The sequence below is a fragment of the Medicago sativa genome, chromosome 3, assembly GCF_051527215.1.
Source record: "Medicago sativa cultivar Bolivia chromosome 3, Bolivia_mono, whole genome shotgun sequence".
Taxonomy (NCBI): domain Eukaryota; kingdom Viridiplantae; phylum Streptophyta; class Magnoliopsida; order Fabales; family Fabaceae; genus Medicago; species Medicago sativa.
In genome coordinates, this window is record NC_140751.1 from 69,851,842 (window position 1) to 69,870,553 (window position 18,712).

The 18,712-nt window shown below is 32.5% G+C and overlaps 1 protein-coding gene across 1 annotated transcript; it reads right to left on the reverse strand.

Moving 5' to 3' along the window:
• Nucleotides 1-10,124: 10,124 nt before the first annotated feature.
• Nucleotides 10,125-11,008, reverse strand: LOC146939665 (albumin-1-like). Its single transcript, XM_085753227.1, has 2 exons — nucleotides 10,882-11,008; nucleotides 10,125-10,726 (listed from the first exon to the last, which is right to left on the reverse strand). Exons 1-2 carry the CDS (start codon nucleotides 10,931-10,933, stop codon nucleotides 10,368-10,370), a joined length of 411 nt encoding a protein of 136 aa, XP_085609353.1. The 5' UTR covers nucleotides 10,934-11,008; the 3' UTR covers nucleotides 10,125-10,367.
• Between the last annotated feature and the right edge of the window lie 7,704 nt (nucleotides 11,009-18,712).

Below are 18,712 nucleotides of genomic sequence, written 5' to 3' on the forward strand. Positions count from 1 at the left end.
ATGAAGAAAGAAAGAAAAAAATTAGGTGTTGTTGGTACACTGTAAGTAACAATAGACATGCGTAATCCAATGGTCATCTTTTTAAAAAATTTAATAAGGTTTATGGAGGACCACTCTTGAGGTTGGTCCACCATAGACATTTGGGGTTAAACTTAACAACCATGGATTTATTTGGCAAACGGAGCAAAAAATAAGGGACTAAAACGCCTGTTTTATTAATTATGGGACCAAAATGAAAACATGAAATTATTTAGGGGACCAAACGATCTAATAAGCCTACAATAAATAAGGGTATGTTAGTCACAAAAAAAAAGTAATAAATGTTGTATTGATTTTGTTAAAAGGACAAATAATACGAGACAAAAAAATTTAGGAAATAGGACACCCATTATAAGATAGAAGGATTAAATTATTGTGGAATGCTAGAAACACTCACTTTTCAACACTTTCTCTAGCACTCACTATTTTATTGGAGGAAATCAATGTATGCCCCACCATTTTGTGTAGGTTCAATTTTCAAAATGTAGACCCACGATAATTTAAACCAATAAAAAGTGAGTATTAGAGAGAGTGTTCAAAAGAGAGTGTTGCTAGCATTACTCTAAATTATTTTCAAATTGATCTCATCAGACACGTCGATTTGTATTTAATTATGCATTCAATAATTTCCATAAAAAAATTAAGCACGATTCATAAAATAACTAAATAAAAGGACTTAAATTAAATAGATCCAACAATTGAAATAGAGGTTCATCTTAGAACCTTATCCAATAGGGTAAGTTACTCATGGCAACTAAAGACAAAATCCAAAAGAAATAAAACCAACCCTAAGAAACTTAGAGTGAGGAGAGAGAATTCTCCCTTGAAGCTATTGTTTGCTTTCCTCTTGAACCGCTTCGTTCTGAATGAAAAATTATGAATGAGAAGAGTTGTATTTATAGGTTATGTTTTCACCTGGGTTTGGGTCTTAAAACTGGGTATTTTCCACCAAAAAATAGTATAAAGGAGTTATTTCCCAAAATACAACACTCTGGGGCGCACGGACCACACTCGGGGGGCGCACAAGTGAATTTTTGTATACCTGGGGCCGGGGGGTGCACAAGTGTATTAGTTCCTTTTTTCACGCGTAATCGCTTGTTTCTTCGTCCTTTGAGTGTTTTCTTTCATGTAACTTGAAGGGTCAATGCCATAGTTTTTTTTAAAGGACATAGTATTTCTTTTTATTAGATATTAAATTAATAAATATTCTACATGTTGTTTTTGGATTTCCAAACTGTTGTATTTGGATTTCCAAATTCTATTATCTACCGAAGTTGTTACTAGGTTAAGTCACGACCAGGTCGCTCTCTTTAAGACGTTTCGTGGCACTACCCAAAATTGTGCAAGGTAGACTATCAACCACGCCGCCTCCAGGATAAAACAAGCCCAGCTACAACTGTTCGATTAACTACTGCACTGTAGAAAATCGTTCGAGAATTACACCGTCAAATATGGTACTAAGACCACTCTTTAATACTGAAACCACTTTAATATGGTATCCTTACCATTCTATTATGGTGCTAAGACCACTCAAATATGGTGTTTCCACCATTCTAACCTTTAAGTTCTCCAAACTATCAATATGGTACTATGACCACTCAAATATGGTGTTACCACCATTTCTCCTCAAATAAAATTATTGAATAATTTTTATATACCGTTAAGATCATTCTTGATTCCGACGGGACATTGTTTATTCCAAATAGGGACTATGATCTTAAAAGTACTCTTTATTTCGAAGGGACTTATATTATCGAAGGGACTATGAACTTAAGCCCATTCTTAATTCCGAAGGGACATTAAACCGAAAAGGGACTATGGTCTTAAGAACACTCTTGATTCCGAAGGGACAGAAAGGAGTAGAAAAAGGAGAATGACTTGTTAAACAAGTCGAAGGAGGGAGAAGAGATGAAAGACTCGTCAACACAAGTCAAAAAAGGGAGAAGAGAGAAAGAGTTCCCAACAACTCAATGAAACTATTTGGTGTGTGGAATGCACTGTGTGAGCTCTCTATTTATAGAGAAAATTCACAACTAATAAGTGAAAAACTTTGGGAACAAGTAATATGAGAAACTTTGGGAACAAGTAACATATTACTTTGCAATTAAGTAATTCACATATTAGATCTAGTACAAAAATATCTTAATTGAGTACTAAAATATATTAAATTTAGTACAAAAATATATTATATTATGTACCAAAATATTTTAGCAAAACTTGGGGACTAAGAAAGCACTTTCTAATAATGATTAAATTAATTATTTAATTTATCATTTCCAAATAATAAAATATATATCAATATATATTTTTTCTCTAGTGCTTATGTACCCCCATTAATTAGAGGTACACCCCCACTATATAAACACTACTAATGTGTGTGTTCCATCCGATGTGGGACTTCCACTTTTTTCAATTCACACAACACTAGTTCTACCCAACATGGGAATTTGTGTTTAGTCTTTTTAACTCAATTTCCACACATGTTCCAGCAATCCCCCACTTGAATTTAAAAAATGGTTTCAGAAGTAACGTCAAAAACGTCTCCATAAGATTTGCTAGTAAACAAAGGTGTCGCCTACAACTTGAACCTTTGCATAGCGAGTAAAATTCTGATTAACAAGAGTTGCTTACAGCATTGAACTCTATCTCAGACATAGAACTCACACACAAACCTTTTCATAAGGTGTATTCTAAAAGCCCGTGCGTTTATGGCCTTGCACGTGTATCCCGGTTTTAACGAACGCTCTAGGTATTCTGCCCCGAATCCCATAGGAACCGGCCCTTAGTTCCACATTCATATAGGTGAGTCTATCAAGAGTACTCTTGTAACTATGTACTCCACTCCAAATAGAGTATAGATCTCATTAAGAGTTTCTATTATCTCATCCTTCTATCGCTGCAGGAATCATGCTTTCTTACTTTTTACATAGCATGTTCTATCACTTGTGACTTGTTATTACCCATTGAACCTATTTCTTGGGATCTCCAGTCATGTAGGTCGGGTTACCATCACTTGTGACCTTTGGGCATTAGTCCCATCCTATTGGATGTGTTTAGGACTTTCTTTTTAGTAATTCCTTTCGTCAAAGGATTGACTAATTCTTTATCAGTACGTACATGATCTACTTTAACCGTTCCTTTTGAGAGTAGCTAGCTCTCTAATACTTTATGTGTTCGTGACTTAATAATCGTCTCTTACCATTGTGGTAACGATTCTCAATTTTGTAATAGCTGCAGACTATCACAATAAATTAACACTTCTGGAAACGGTTTTATCCACTAAGGGATCTCAACTAGAAAGCATCTTGTCAACTTGCTTCTCCACTAGTTTTCTCTAGTGTTCGCATCTCAGATTCATTCCATAGTGGACTGAGTCAATATCATTTTTTTTAATAAACAACTCCTCTAGTGATGCTCAATGTGCAAACACTAGTCGCTAAATATTCATCTGAAAGATGTTCTATTTTATATCTTGTACCATTTAAGTACAATAGGTTATTCCTAGTGAAGTAATCTTAGAGTCATAGTCTTCTTAAGGCACCTCATGACTCTTTCTATAGCATGGCAATGCTTCTCATCCGTCTACTAGTAAACTTGGACAAGAGTTTTACGACATCGGCAATGTCGGGTCTAATACATTCAGTGGCTTACCTAAGGACTGCCAATGATGCTCACATATTTTATTTGTTTAACTCCATCTCAAGTGTTCTTACACTTGGATCATAATATATGATTGCAAGTTTATGGTGAAATAATAATATTTCCTTAAGAATTTTAACTTTGTCTAGGTCTTTCTTATCAATGTTATTGATAAACAATGATTTCACATAATTCATAACATGAATCTTTAAATCAAATTTGAGCAAGTCGTCTTTATAGAGATTTATGATCGTGCAAATATTATTTGTCACTTTCATTCACTTTATACTCATTCGATAGCATTAGAATGTCAAATTTTTCATGTCATTCCTTAAGAGTTTATTTTAGACCATACAAATAATTATCTAACTTACATACCATGTTTTCTTGTCCATGAATCTCAAAATTTTTAGGTTGTTTCATATAGATTTCTTCTTCTAGTTCACCATAAAAAGAGGCAACTTTTACATCCATTTGGAGTACTATCGAGTTATGAACGGCGGCTAAAGGGACTAGTACTCTTATGGATATGATTTTCGTGACCGGTGAATGAATGTCAAAAAAGTCTATATTTATCTCTTTGTCTAATACCTTTGATTACAAGGAGGGCCTTGTATTCATAAACTGTACCATCAGGTTTTAGTTCTTTTTCCCAAAATCCAAATACAACCGATTAGTTTGCAACTATGAGGCAAGTCAACAAAGTGTCATGTTTTGTTAGACTCTAGAAAATCAATTTCATCGTATATTGCTTCTTGCCAAAATTCAACATCCAATGAGGATATATCTTATTTAAGGCTTAATGAATCTTCTTCCAATGTATAAACCATAAGGTCCATACTCTTTAGCAATTCTTGCTTTCTTACCTCTTCGAGGTTCTATAACATCTTGTACAATGTTTTCATAACTAATTCTGATTACTGAAATATGATCAGATATAGTGCCCCCACTAGTTCTTAATATACAAGGGGAATTTAGTTTACCCCCACTAGTGCCCCCACTATTCTTTAATTTACAGGGGGTACTTACTTCATAGAAATCAACATCTTTTAATTCTATTATCACTTTAACATTTAGGTCCTAAAACCTATATGCTTCGTTATTTATAACATACCTAATGAATACACATTCATAGGCTCTACTAGTGAGTTTAACTCTCTTGGGGTCCTGAAGCCAAATATAGTCCGGACAATCCCAAGTTCAAAAATAAGACAAGTTGAATTGTCTTTTCTTCAAAAATTTCTTAATTAGAATTTTTGTTCTTAGACTTGGGTACTCTATAAATTTCAATTTTCGTTATAAAAATTGAACATTCAAGCATATCAATTTTATTTTCCAAAATTCACAGTCATCAATAAATATGATAAAAACATCATTTTATCATTTCTAATTTATGTGTCATCAAATTCACACATATCATAATTTATTATGTTTAGAGATTCATATTCTCTAAATTCTGATTTATATGAACTTTTGGTTCATATAGCTTGACTGCAATAAATAAAATTGTTCAATCATATAACTTTAGAATTAATTCCAAGTTACTCAAGTTTAAAATTAAAAGCTTGTTCGTGATCAATTTTGACATGTCAAATATTAAAATCACACAACTAATGAAATAGAAGGAGAATTTAATTTTTAACATACCATCAAAGTGCAGTCTTTTCCTACAAGAATGCATGGTACACAAGTCTTTCTTTAAGTCTGAGTAAACTCAGTCTTATTCAATAAAAAATTTGAAATTCAGATTCTTTCTTATTTTTATACGAAACATTTGGAACACATTTTTCATATAATTTCTAGTTCATCAAAGAACCTCTTTCAATTTGATCCATTCATTGATTTTTCAATATTAATTAAAGAGGCTTAGTTTAGAACATGACGTATCAGCTTTAACAATTTATTTCTTATCATGATGATGATTATGTAAAACCTTACATAAGCATTTCACGTTACTGATTCATAAGAAAAAACAACACTTAAGCATGTGTTATTAATTTTCAACCGAAGACTTTCGAGTTAATCAAATCAAAAGAGCAGCCTCACGTTATTTTCTTTTCCAGTCCAAACCTTTTTCATATGTTTTTTAACAAACTAAACTTGTTTGGTTCTGTAACAAATAATTTGTTTTGTAACAAATTATTGTTTCACTATATGGCTCTGATTTCGAAACCATATTTCAAACAAATTCAACGTATTTGAATTTTTAGTGTTGTTATTTAAAACAATAATCACTTCATCGTTTCAGTCAAAAGATGTATTTCTATAGCTTGATTTATCCTTAATATATTTAGGGACAACTTAACCTTAATAAATAACTTCTTCGGTAAACATAGTAGATCGAAATGTCTTAAAATTGTTGTTTTTGGATTTTCAAACTGTTGTATTTGGATTTCCAAATTCTATTATCTACCGAAGTTGTTACTAGGTTGAGTCACGACCAGGTCGCTCTCTTTAAGACGTTTCGTGGCACTACCCAAAATTGTGCAAGGTAGACTATCAACCACGCCGCCTCCAGGATAAAACAAGCACAGCTACAACTGTTCGATTAACTACTGCATTGTAGAAAATCGTTCGAGAATTACACCGTCAAATATGGTACTAAGACCACTCTTTAATACTGAAACCACTTTAATATGGTATCATTACCATTCTATTATGGTGCTAAGACCACTCAAATATGGTGTTTCCACCATTCTAACCTTTAAGTTCTCCAAACTATCAATATGGTACTATGACCACTCAAATATGGTGTTACCACCATTTCTCCTCAAATAAAATTATTGAATAATTTTTATATACCGTTAAGATCATTCTTGATTCCGACGGGACATTGTTTATTCCAAATAGGGACTATGATCTTAAAAGTACTCTTTATTCCGAAGGGACTTATATTATCGAAGGGACTATGAACTTAAGACCATTCTTAATTCCGAAGGGACATTAAACCGAAAAGGGACTATGGTCTTAAGAACACTCTTGATTCCGAAGGGACAGAAAGGAGTAGAAAAAGGAGAATGACTTGTTAAACAAGTCGAAGGAGGGAGAAGAGATGAAAGACTCGTCAACACAAGTCAAAAAAGGGAGAAGAGAGAAAGAGTTCCCGACAACTCAATGAAACTCTTTGGTGTGTGGAATGCACTGTATGAGCTCTCTATTATAGAGAAAATTCACAACTAATAAGTGAAAAACTTTGGGAACAAGTAATATGAGAAACTTTGGGAACAAGTAACATATTACTTTGCGATTAAGTAATTCACATATTAGATCTAGTACAAAAATATCTTAATTGAGTACTAAAATATATTAAATTTAGTACAAAAATATATTATATTATGTACCAAAATATTTTAGCAAAACTTGGGGACTAAGAAAACACTTTCTAATAATGATAAAACACTTTCTAATAATGATTAAATTAGTACAAAAATATATTATATTATGTACCAAAATATTTTAGCAAAACTTGGGGACTAAGAAAACACTTTCTAATAATGATTAAATTAATTATTTAATTTATCATTTCCAAATAATAAAATATATATCAATATATATATTTTTTCTCTAGTGCTTATGTACCCCCATTAATTAGAGGTACACCCCCACTATATAAACACTACTAATGTGTGTGTTCCATCCGATGTGGGACTTCCACTTTTTTCAATTCACGCAACACTAGTTCTACCCAACATGGGAATTTGTGTTTAGTCTTTTTAACTCAATTTCCACACATGTTCCGACACTACATATCCCTCTCCCAACCATGCAATATTATATACGTACTAGGTATGTGTCATATGTACCTAGATCTTAATTAAATTACTCCATTTTTAAAGTGATCCCATCGGACACGTTGATTTGTGTTTAATTATGCATTCAATAATTATTTTATATTAGTAATCCCAATAATGAAGAGAGTGATCATAAATTGAGATTGAGACATCCCAATCACTTGGTAGAATGTATCTTGTCTTGTTTGTATGATTCGCTGCCGGCGCAAACAAAGTGATAGAAACCTTAGGCCTAGCAAAGGAATCTTTATCAGCACTGAGGTTGTTTTAAATTATTCAGCATTTGGAACTTTATCAGCATCCAAAGTAATCTTGTGGAGTTGTATTCGAACGAGGAAGAAATGAAATGACAAACAAAAGATTTAAAAAATTAAACACATAGTTGGAACGATTAAAATTAGATTATATTAATTATAAACATATGATTTTTTACGCAATTATATTTAGAGAAGGAAACAAGAGCTGGTTTTACAAAAACTATATTGTTTGTAGAATATATGTAATTGTTTACTGGAATTTTTGGTAAACATGATGACTAGTTTTTAAATGTTACTTGCACGAATAAAACTAGAAATCATAGGACATGTTGTGCAAAACAATTTCAAAAAATATATGAATGTCCATCATATTCATGAGTTTGTTTATGAACAATATGAATAAAATTGTCTGGATATGAAGAAAACTCTCTTTCGACAGAGATCATCAGGTTGTTAAAGGATTAAACACTAAAAAAAGTTAAAAATTGAAAAGGCAAATAAAGTTAAAAGAAAGTAATTGAATTGCATTTAAGTAATCTGTTCATCATATCATGTGCATAGATTATGTTACTCTATTCTCTCTACGTCTGGATACTTGTAGTTTGCAGAACTGTTGGTAATGATTTGTGACCCCTTCTTCCCTATGTAAAACTTCTATATATATACATAAGAAAAATAACTAATAGACCAACGGTCCTAAACTGCATCTCTTCGACAGCTTTTCCACATGTCTGGACATTTGATCTTGCCTCTTCATTGAGGATTTGAATTTCTCTCGATCGAATCTTAGAGTCTGTCCAACCTTTCCTATCGAAAGATTAACGCCTCATTTTGTACTTAGAGAATTTTATGGTTTTGATAACCAATTTGTATGTCGAAATGCATACTTTAAAATACAGGCTAACATTAATTTAGCCTAGATTTAATATATATAGAATTTTTTTCTCAGTTATTTTTTGAGAAGATTACAAGAGCTCTGGTTTTACAACTTCTTTATTGTATTTTCCATCCAATATGCATCTCTCTTATTTTTTTATATCTCCTCTCTCTCCTTATTTTATCTCTTAGAGAGTGGGAGTGCAGGACTCACCCGGGGGATAAATAAGATGGATAGGGTGTACAAATATCACAGTCCAAGACATAAAAGGTGCTTATGCTATAACTGAAGGTAAACAAACAAACTCTGTTTTGTTGACAAAAAAAAAAAGCTTTGCACATTAAATATTCTTATAGATAAGGGAAATGCAACCAAGTGTTCTTAGGATACTTTATAAGAAGTTTAGAGTAGAAATTTTATCTTGAGGGTTGTGTAAGGGAAATGCAACCAAATTTTATCTTAAAAAAAAGCTTTGCACATTAAATATTCTTATACATAAGGGAAATGCAACCAAATTTTATCTTATGATACATTAAAAAGTAACTTTTTCAACATAAAATTTATCAATTGTTTTTAATCCTTAACAAAGTGCCCTGAGAACACTTGTTAGCAAGACCCTATGATGACTTATATCGTAGTGGCATCAGTTCGGTTTACAATGACTCTCGTTGGTAGTCTGCTACAATTAAGACAATGATAGGATAGTGAAATAAGGGACCATTGCAATCTCGGATATGGCCACCACAAGTTGTACTTCTCGAGTTGGAGAAGAAATAATCATGTTCATTTACTTTGAAACATTCAATAGGAAGTGAACTCCATGCTACATAAATAAAGGTAGTATGAATTTGAACCTTATTTTATAAAATCATGGTATTCTTCTGAAAAATGGGTGATTTTGGAAAGTATCTTTCCAAATTTGATAGAAGTTCCTTACCACTAAGACCAATCTATCGTACACGCAGCACAAATGCATGCAAGCATTTCTTTCCTTCTTCTCCTTCTTCCCTATATCATTCCATCACCGCCACCGCCTCCTCTCCATGATCCGTGTTTTCTTACTCACGTCCCCTTACAAATTGATTTCAATAATTTCAATTCATTTCAACAATGCAGGGACTTGATTGAATTAATATTGTTTTATTGACTTTTTAAAAAACTTGAAATTGATTTCAATTTCTACTTTAAAAGTCATAAAAAGAACAAATCATAGTTTGAAATTTTCGATGTGAAGGTCTAGATCTAAGAGATATCACTACTATAACCAGGGTTATGATCTTCGAACTTTAGCGAGAACAAGGATACTTATAACCACCTCTACCAAAGCAACTCCAACTGTCAACACAATGTAACAGGCAGTAGTGGCGAGAGGAAGAGGGACATACTCCATGGATATAACGAAATGGTAATGAAATTCAATTGTTCAAATTCTGATTCATCATTTACCGCATTGTTTAATTGTGCAATTTCCTTGATTTTGAGAAAACATATATTAATTAAACAACAGCCCTAACAAAAGCATAAGAAATATCTTCAACTATATATTATACATATGAGAATTAGAAAACGAGTAATGACATACATTACTTACAAAGTAACACCATATCTTAAATAGCCAAAACCATGCACATACATCATTATTGAAATTTGGATGGATATTAAGAAACCCAATTATTTAGACGGAAACAAAGACTACTATTTAAAGTAGTACATAGATGCATAACATATATATCTTGCATGGTAGGCTTTTTTGACATATCGATATTAAGCGGGAAGAGACATCTTCAAGAAGTCATTCTTGAATTTATAGGTAGAGGCCATCTTGTATGCGTCTTCTGCTTCAGAGACAGAGGCAAAACACCAGCCATATTTGATATCAGAATTAGGAAAACGAGCACAATAATTCCCACTACCTTTTTTTGTGCATTCATCATGAGACCAACATAACTTTGGATCTTCCTCAACCATCCTCTGAAAATTCCCACTGTATTTTTCGCACTCACCATAACAATAAAAGTTGATACAGCCAATGATATGGCAGCGACAACCGCTAGCACAGGTCGTATAGATATCGCAACCTTTTAAACATTCGTCTCCTTCTACTTTCTTCATCGGAAACATTACTGTTAATGCAAAGCTAATTAAAGTTTGAACAACATACAAATACCATTATTATAATAATAAAATTAGTTGAGAATCGATTATGATTAATTTCTCATGATTTATTAAACATAAATAGAAATGCATGCATGGTGAGGAAGATGATTGAAATATATACCGAATGCAGCAAGCAAGAAGACAGCAAAAGGAGCAAACTTAACATAAGCCATTGATTGATTGATCAAAATAAAGAACCAGCTACAATATACTATTGTTTGTCAATTATGAGCTCAACTTTGTATTGCATTTCTTCATTTCTTGCATGCATCAATTTATAGACAAAATTAATGTTTTTGCCTTATCCGTGGATCCGCAAATTGTCTTATTAGATTCAGAAGCGAGGGACACGAGGTTTTAATAATTAACCGTGAATCTAGATATTGCACTGTTAATTAGACATGTTTTTAATACTCCCTTCGTCCTTAGTTACAAGCTCATTTTAGAAGGAAAAAATCTACACCATCCGGTTATTATTATAAGCAAAACTTTGCATTTTAAATTTATTCAATTAATAATGTATATGGTTATTATAGACCACATACATCATTTAATGAATAAATTTAAAATGTAAAGTTTTGATTATAATAGTGTCCGAAGGGTGTATTTCTTAAATATAAACTCTTGTACAAAAAAAAAATTGATAATAGCTCCTATACAAATTTTTAGATTCATTTATTATTTTTTTATGGGTTTTTCTAACCTATGCAACATTACATAGGATAAGATGTAATAAATACACCACTTTCTTCAACATATTAATTATGTTTTTCTTGAAAAGTGATAAAAATAAAAAATTCTTCTCTCCCTCTCTCTCCCTTATGTCATCTTCTAAATACAATTCAATGTAGTTAAGCTTTTTTTCTTTCACATTATTTTCTCCTTCGACGTTAATTTTTTTCAAGGATATGGCGACATATACATTTTTTCAATTTCTTTCACGTTTTTCTCATATGTTCTCAATTGCTTTTACCTTTTTCTCAATCGACTTCTACTATAATTCATATGTTCTCATGTTAAAAAACTCATATGTTCTCATTTTCAAAAACCATTATAATTCATTTGTAATAATTATATCTATTATCTAACATTTTTCTCATACCCATCTCGACTCAAACATGTACTCACGTACAAAAAAACATACAATAACCATGTCAAACATGCACTCATGCACACAAGCATATAGTATTTGTTACAATTAATATATATTTCACCACTAATCCCTTCTTTACGAATACAATAATAATATTTTGTGGTAGTTGGGCAAAAATTGGTAATATTTTACTTTTTTAGCAATCTAGTAATAATGTGAATTTATTTGTGTAGGTTGAGAGTGACAGATTTATTTGATTTGAACAAATCTTTTAAATAATGAACCATGTGATAATTCATAATATGAAGTAATCGATTTGAGCAAAAATGAGCAGCATCCTATTAAAAATTGTTTTGAACCTTTTATTGGTCAATGTTCTCTATGAGAAAGAAGCTTTCAGATTTTATGAGAATTATGCTAAAAGGAGTAGGTTCCCAATCTGTAAAGGTCAATTTTTTAAGAAAAATGGGATGAAACATAGGAAATATTTTTGTTGTCACGGTGAAGGATTTTCAGAAGAAAAAAAAAATTATGATCCATCAAAAGAAACACAGTTGCATAAGGTGATAATTTTCCATGCATTTATTACTATGAATAATCTTTAGTGTTGTAGTATAAAAAAAATCACTTTCCAAGAAAAACATAATCAATATGATAGTTTATTTTGAAAATAGTGGTATATTTATTGCACCTTATCCTATGCAATGTTGCATAGGTTAGAAAAACCCTTTTTTGTTAAACATATCACTAATTAATTCTAAGAAAATGTTAATGAGTGCCTCCGGAGGATTCTTTAAACACTTTTAATACTCCCTCCGGTCCTTATTATAAGAAACAGTTGACTTTTTTGGTTCATAGAATAATTAATGTATCTTGTTATAAATATAGACTAGATACATCACTTACACAATGAACCTAAAAAGTCAACTTTTTCTTATAATAAGGACCGGAGGGAGTAGGTAGTACTACCTCCGTCCCTAATTATAAGACCCTTTTGAGAAATTTTTTTGCCCCTTTTTATAAGACCCTTTTGCTATTTCCAACTACATTAATTATTTCTTTACATACACGCCCCTATTTATTATACATCTTTTTCTTCAATCAACAATAAATAACATGTTGAAAACATAAACAACCCTCTCTCTTAAAGGATAAAATTGTAAAAACAATAGTAATTACAAACATATTTAATACAAATATCCACTATCTTAATTCCCGTTATTTTTTCAAAAGGGCCTTATAATTAGGGACGGAGGTAGTAAGTATTTATAAAAAGTTGTGTAATCAATGCAATGAAATTTGTAACATTTGACTTTTTTAAAAAAGAATAATGCTTGTTAATGCGAATTTCTCCCTCCGTCTCATATTAGATGACTTAGTTGACTCCGACACACGTACCAATGCATATGTTTTATCTTTGATATCTTCAATTCTCTACTAAAAAAAATTATGAAAATTTAATATTTTTAAAATATTCATCGAGACGAATCCAACATCTTACATGATATTATTTATCTTTGTGAATTAGTAGAAAAATATAGTCAAAGTATGTTAAGTCAATAATGTATATTGTTAAATATGTCATCTATTGAAGGACGGAGAAAGTATCATTAGACGAAAACCGACTAATAGCTGAATTAAGTGATTTTAAAGCCAACCACCCGTGTTTACTATAAATGCTTGGGACTATGATATTATTATTATTATTATTATTATTATTATTTTATTAAAAACTAATGTTAGCGGCAACCACTCCTTGTATTTCTCAAACGGCGATGTGATGTTTTTTAACTTTCTAGTATAAAGGGTGAGTCAAGTGTCTCCTAAAAAATATTTTTTAAATTTAGGATCCTTAAAAAGTGTTTTGGGGCACTCGTCAACAAGACCTTTAATACTATTAACTTGCATTGGAATAAGAAAAATTAAATTAAATAAACATACAAACAAAAGATAATTTATTAAAATTCACACACAAAATAAACACATGCATTAACTACAATATCAACTTTTCTTATGAAATTTGTCAAAGAACTTATAATAAAGGACAGAGTATATGTTTCAACTTTGAAGCCACGTCATATGTCACTAAAAAAAGTAATTACCCACTGTACTAAATGAGAGTTTATTATATGTTTCCACTTTGAAGCCACGTCATATGTGGCATGTATTTGCTTGCCTATGTCCTCTGCTTAAAATAACTAATTGCATTTGAGAGAATCGAACATAAAACTTTGAGGAGATGCACACTCCTAGATCTCAAACCAATACCATCGGGTCAACCCAAGTGGGTCTCCGTGCGTTGGATAACATTATATTGCCTTCTAGTGGAACACTTTCTTGTTGATTAGCAAATTATTTGGCCATTTGTATAATGCTTTTGAAATTCTAGCGCACTTGTTTTAATATGTTCTGTCATATATTTTAACATTTGCAATGTTCCGTTCAATGTTCCAACATCGTGAAGTAAACAAAAATAAAAACAAGAAAATAAATGACAGGAAAGTAAAGAGCACAAAGAGTTTGTTGACAAACACACCTACTCAGAGGGCTACCAAGTCAGGAAGGAAATCCACTAGTGTAGTCCTTATTCAAAAGCTCTTAGAAAACTCCTCGTTTACACTTTTTGACCTAGGACCTACCCGTATAGACTTCAACCTAGGAACTCCTAGATCTGAGATCTCATCCCACTACCTAATGGTCAGTCACAGCCCCTGTGACCTATCAGACATAGACCAAAACACAAACAACTAACACCTTGTTTCACAACTTCGGTGTAGTACACAAGAGTATCAAACTCACACAATCAGTCCTAAACTAGTATCACAGACGATACAAGAAAGGCACACAATAAAGATTCTAAACTTGCATCAGCATGATACAAGAGCATAATACATGTAGACTCAAAACCCTAAAAATCTAAACTTTTTAATATGACGGCTTGAATGAGCAATTAGGTCTTGAAGTCTTGTTTATATAATGAAGCAGCTTGGGCTAAATACTTAGTTGGGCTTCAGAACAATGCAGATCAATTCAACTAATCTACAAAACAAAAATCAGAAACAAATATGGAAAGTCCTAAAATGTCGGAACATTTATAGGATCGTTCCAACCAATAACAAAACCCAGGCACAGTGAACCGTGTCAGGATGTTGGAACATCGTATCGACATCTTACAGAGATGCCTAACCACATGTTGGAACATTGGCTCCAACCTACATAACAAAGATATTTGTTTTAGCAATAATGCAGCCAACACAAATACCCAACAACTTTGATACAAAAGTCTCAGCTTGTTGCTTGAAATTGAGAGTAAATGCCTGATAATAAACTAGAAATTATCATAGTCATTCAATCTTCTTCACAATCAACATCAATAACTTCATATACAATTGCTTTGTGAGAATCTGCATCTTGATGGATCTTAGTAGTGCCTTCTAGTGAAACACTTGTATTTCTAGTAGCAAATAACCCACAAAATTTAGCAACGGAAATAATCAATTTTAGTTTTTTCTCCTATCTAAAATTGGTATGTGTATGTTGTTCAAACTTTAATAGCGTTGTCAATTAAAGTACTCGATGAAGAAAATAGAAGGAGACTATTGTCAATCTTGTGAGGATGGTTGTTAGTGTTGTGCCTTCACCCCTTGGGGTTTTAGGCACCTGCGCATCACTTTCTTTTAAATGTAAAAAAGTTGAACCCTGAATAACTCTCCACGCAAGACACGGGTTCCTACATTAGTTAGAAATAGTTATAGTGGAAAACATTGTAACGAATTTGTTCTTGCAGTGAGTTGTTTTGTACTAAATTATAATGTAAAGATATTGGCTTTAATATGTGTTTCGTCCCTGCAATTAGGGGTCATTTAAAAATTGGTCCCTGTAATCGTTAATACTGGCAAATTACCCTTGCAAAGTTTAATCATTTAAAATTTCGTCCCTTCCCCCACTTAATCATTGCCACGTCACTGATTAACTTAAGGCTTAATTGCACTTTTCCCCCTATCTTTTGCTAATTGTGCGATTTTGCACCCCCTCTTTTTTATGAGCGATTTTGCACCGCATCTTTTGCCAATTGTGTTTTGTTCAAAATCATCATTAAAAGAGGGGAAAGGGGGCAAAAGATAGGGTGCAAAATCGCTCAAAAAAAAAAAGAAGAGGGGGTGCAAAATTGCACAATTAGCAAAAAAATAGGGGGCAAAAGTGCAATTGAACACAAAGATGGGGTGCAAAATCGCACAATTAGCAAAAGATAAGGGAAAAGTGCAATTAAGCCTTAACTAAATAATGACGTGAATGGACAAAAATACCCCTGGACTCATTAGACAAATGTGAAAAGACCAAAATACCCATGGCTTCATCTTCTTTCTTTTTCCTCTCGTTTCCTTCCAATTGACCTGCAACTCCCCCTTGTTCTTCTCCCAACAACAGTTTGGTTAAACACTTGCTTCACAAATTCCTTTGATAGGATTAATAGATATCCTTCAAAAAAGATAATTAGATATAAGTTATTTCAATAAGCAAATTGAAACAAATTAAAAAAAAAAAAAGAAGTATAGACACAAGTTATTTTTCGTAAATATGTTCAAAAGATTGAATTTTTATATGAAAACAGCGACGGCAAATTTCCATGAATTGAGTGGTAATTTTTCCGATTTAGGTTTCAGAATTCGATGAAGGAATTCAGGTTTGATGAAGGAAATCTTGTATGGATTCCTAACTAGATCCCAACTATCTTCTTCCCAATAAAAAACCCAGCTTCAACTTTTTCCATTTTTTGAACATGTTTGGATTCATAACCAAAATTGTTGAAACCCACAGGAGTGCCTTAAGCAGTAGTATTGGTGTTGCTCTGATGTCTGTTGGAATTGTTTTGCTATTTTTCGTTGAGGTCTAGATTCATAACCAAAATTGTTTTGTTGTTTTCTCTGCCACAGGGTTGCGGTTTTGGGGTTTTCCGGCTAGCTCTTTGTTGGGCTCTGGTGTGGTGGTGCTAGTTGTACCTACCTAGTTACATTGTTTGATAAAGGGAATGAATAAACACATTGAGTTGAAAATGAATGAATCGACGGAGAATTGAAGATTAATGGATCGATGGAGAAGATGGTCTTAGGGGGTATTTTTGTCATTTTGCCGCACTTTGATAGAAGGAAGGGCATTTTCGTCACTTCAAGCCAAACTTTGTTGAGTAAATGTGCCACGTCAACTAATTAGTGACGTGGCAGTGATTAAGTGGGGGGAGGGACGAAATTTTAAATGATTAAACTTTGCAAGGTAATTTGCCAGGATTAACGATTACAGGGACCGATTTTTAAATGACCCCTAATTGCAGGGATGAAACAAATATTAAAGCCAAAGATATATTGTACTCATATTTTAAATTATAATAATGAAATGGTAATGAGATTCAATTGTTCAAATTTTCATTCATCAACTACCTCATTGTCTAATTGTGCAATTTCCTTGATTACTTGAAAAAACATATATTGCAAGTATATTGTACTTGCAGTGAGTACAATAATAGAATCTAGGGTTTAGACTGTTTATGTGATGCCTTGATAATGCTCTTAAGAATTGCATTTATAGCCATTTGTGGGCTTGTTTTCGCGTGACTTAAGCCTCAAGCAAGTTGGGTCTTAAGTCTTTTTACTAAACTCTAGCTGCTTCTAGTATCTAGTTGAGGCAGTGCCTCTGGGAGGGCGCGACCAGGCCTTATTATCCCTTCTGGAGGGCGCCAAAGCCTATCTAGAGGGCATTCGATCCCTTCGGAATATATTGACGGTCCACAGCTGATGAAAGTCTGTCATTCCACATTTTTAGAGTCTTTTTATGATATTTTTGAGTTCACAAGCAAGCTTAAGCAACAAGAAAAGTAAGAAAAAGTGAAGAAACTGAAGAAAGGGAATCATGTCACGATAACTGAAAAATGTGTCACGATTACTGAAAAACGTGTCACGATTTGGATATCTCAAGAAACATGCATTAGACATTGGTGAAAACGTGTCACGATGTCAAAAACGTGACACGATTATGGAATTCCTAATTTGGATGGTTTGTTACACCAACAAAAATGTGTCACGATTTACTTAAATCGTGCCACAATTTTAGGAACAACTGTTGCCTATTTAAGATGAAGGCTATTCTGAAAACAAGGGTTACAAATTGGAGAGAGCAAAGTGCGATTTTGAGACCTAAAGACGGCTAGGAGGGCAATTTCTTCAACCTTCTATCAGTTCATGTATGTTTTGATTCCATTATTGATTATGCTATTTGTAAACTCGATTGTGAGTAGCTAAATCTCTTAGAGATTAGGTCTGAGATGATTCTTTGTAACCCTAATTGAACCACGTTGTTGTGAAACTCTATTTATTGTGAATGACAATCTAGTTTTTATTCAATTCAATTGTTCTTAATGCTTTTTATATTCTGATCAAATATAAACATAATTTAGTGAGAATGAATGACTACTGACCATAGCTTTCTACTTAGACCGAATTAAATTTTCTAATATACAGGGTTAGTCTAGGAATGGATAATCGTTTGTTAGTGATATTAGATTAACGTGCTTAAACCTTCAAAGATTATTAGACCACCTAAGGAATTAGGGACTGTAGTTTAAGAGGAGGGTCCTAAGTCAAGGGATTGATTATGACTATTTTGTTAACTATCGTGGAACTAGAAAATCATTCATAAGAATAGGTGCAGCATACCAATTAGGGGAACATAGATGATTCGAAAGATCTGATCTCATCTCTCTTCATATTTTCTAACCAAATCTATATTTTCTAACTGAATCTTTATTTTATGTTATTTAATTTTATGCAATCAAATCAAATCTATAAAAGTCATATTTTGTAACCGA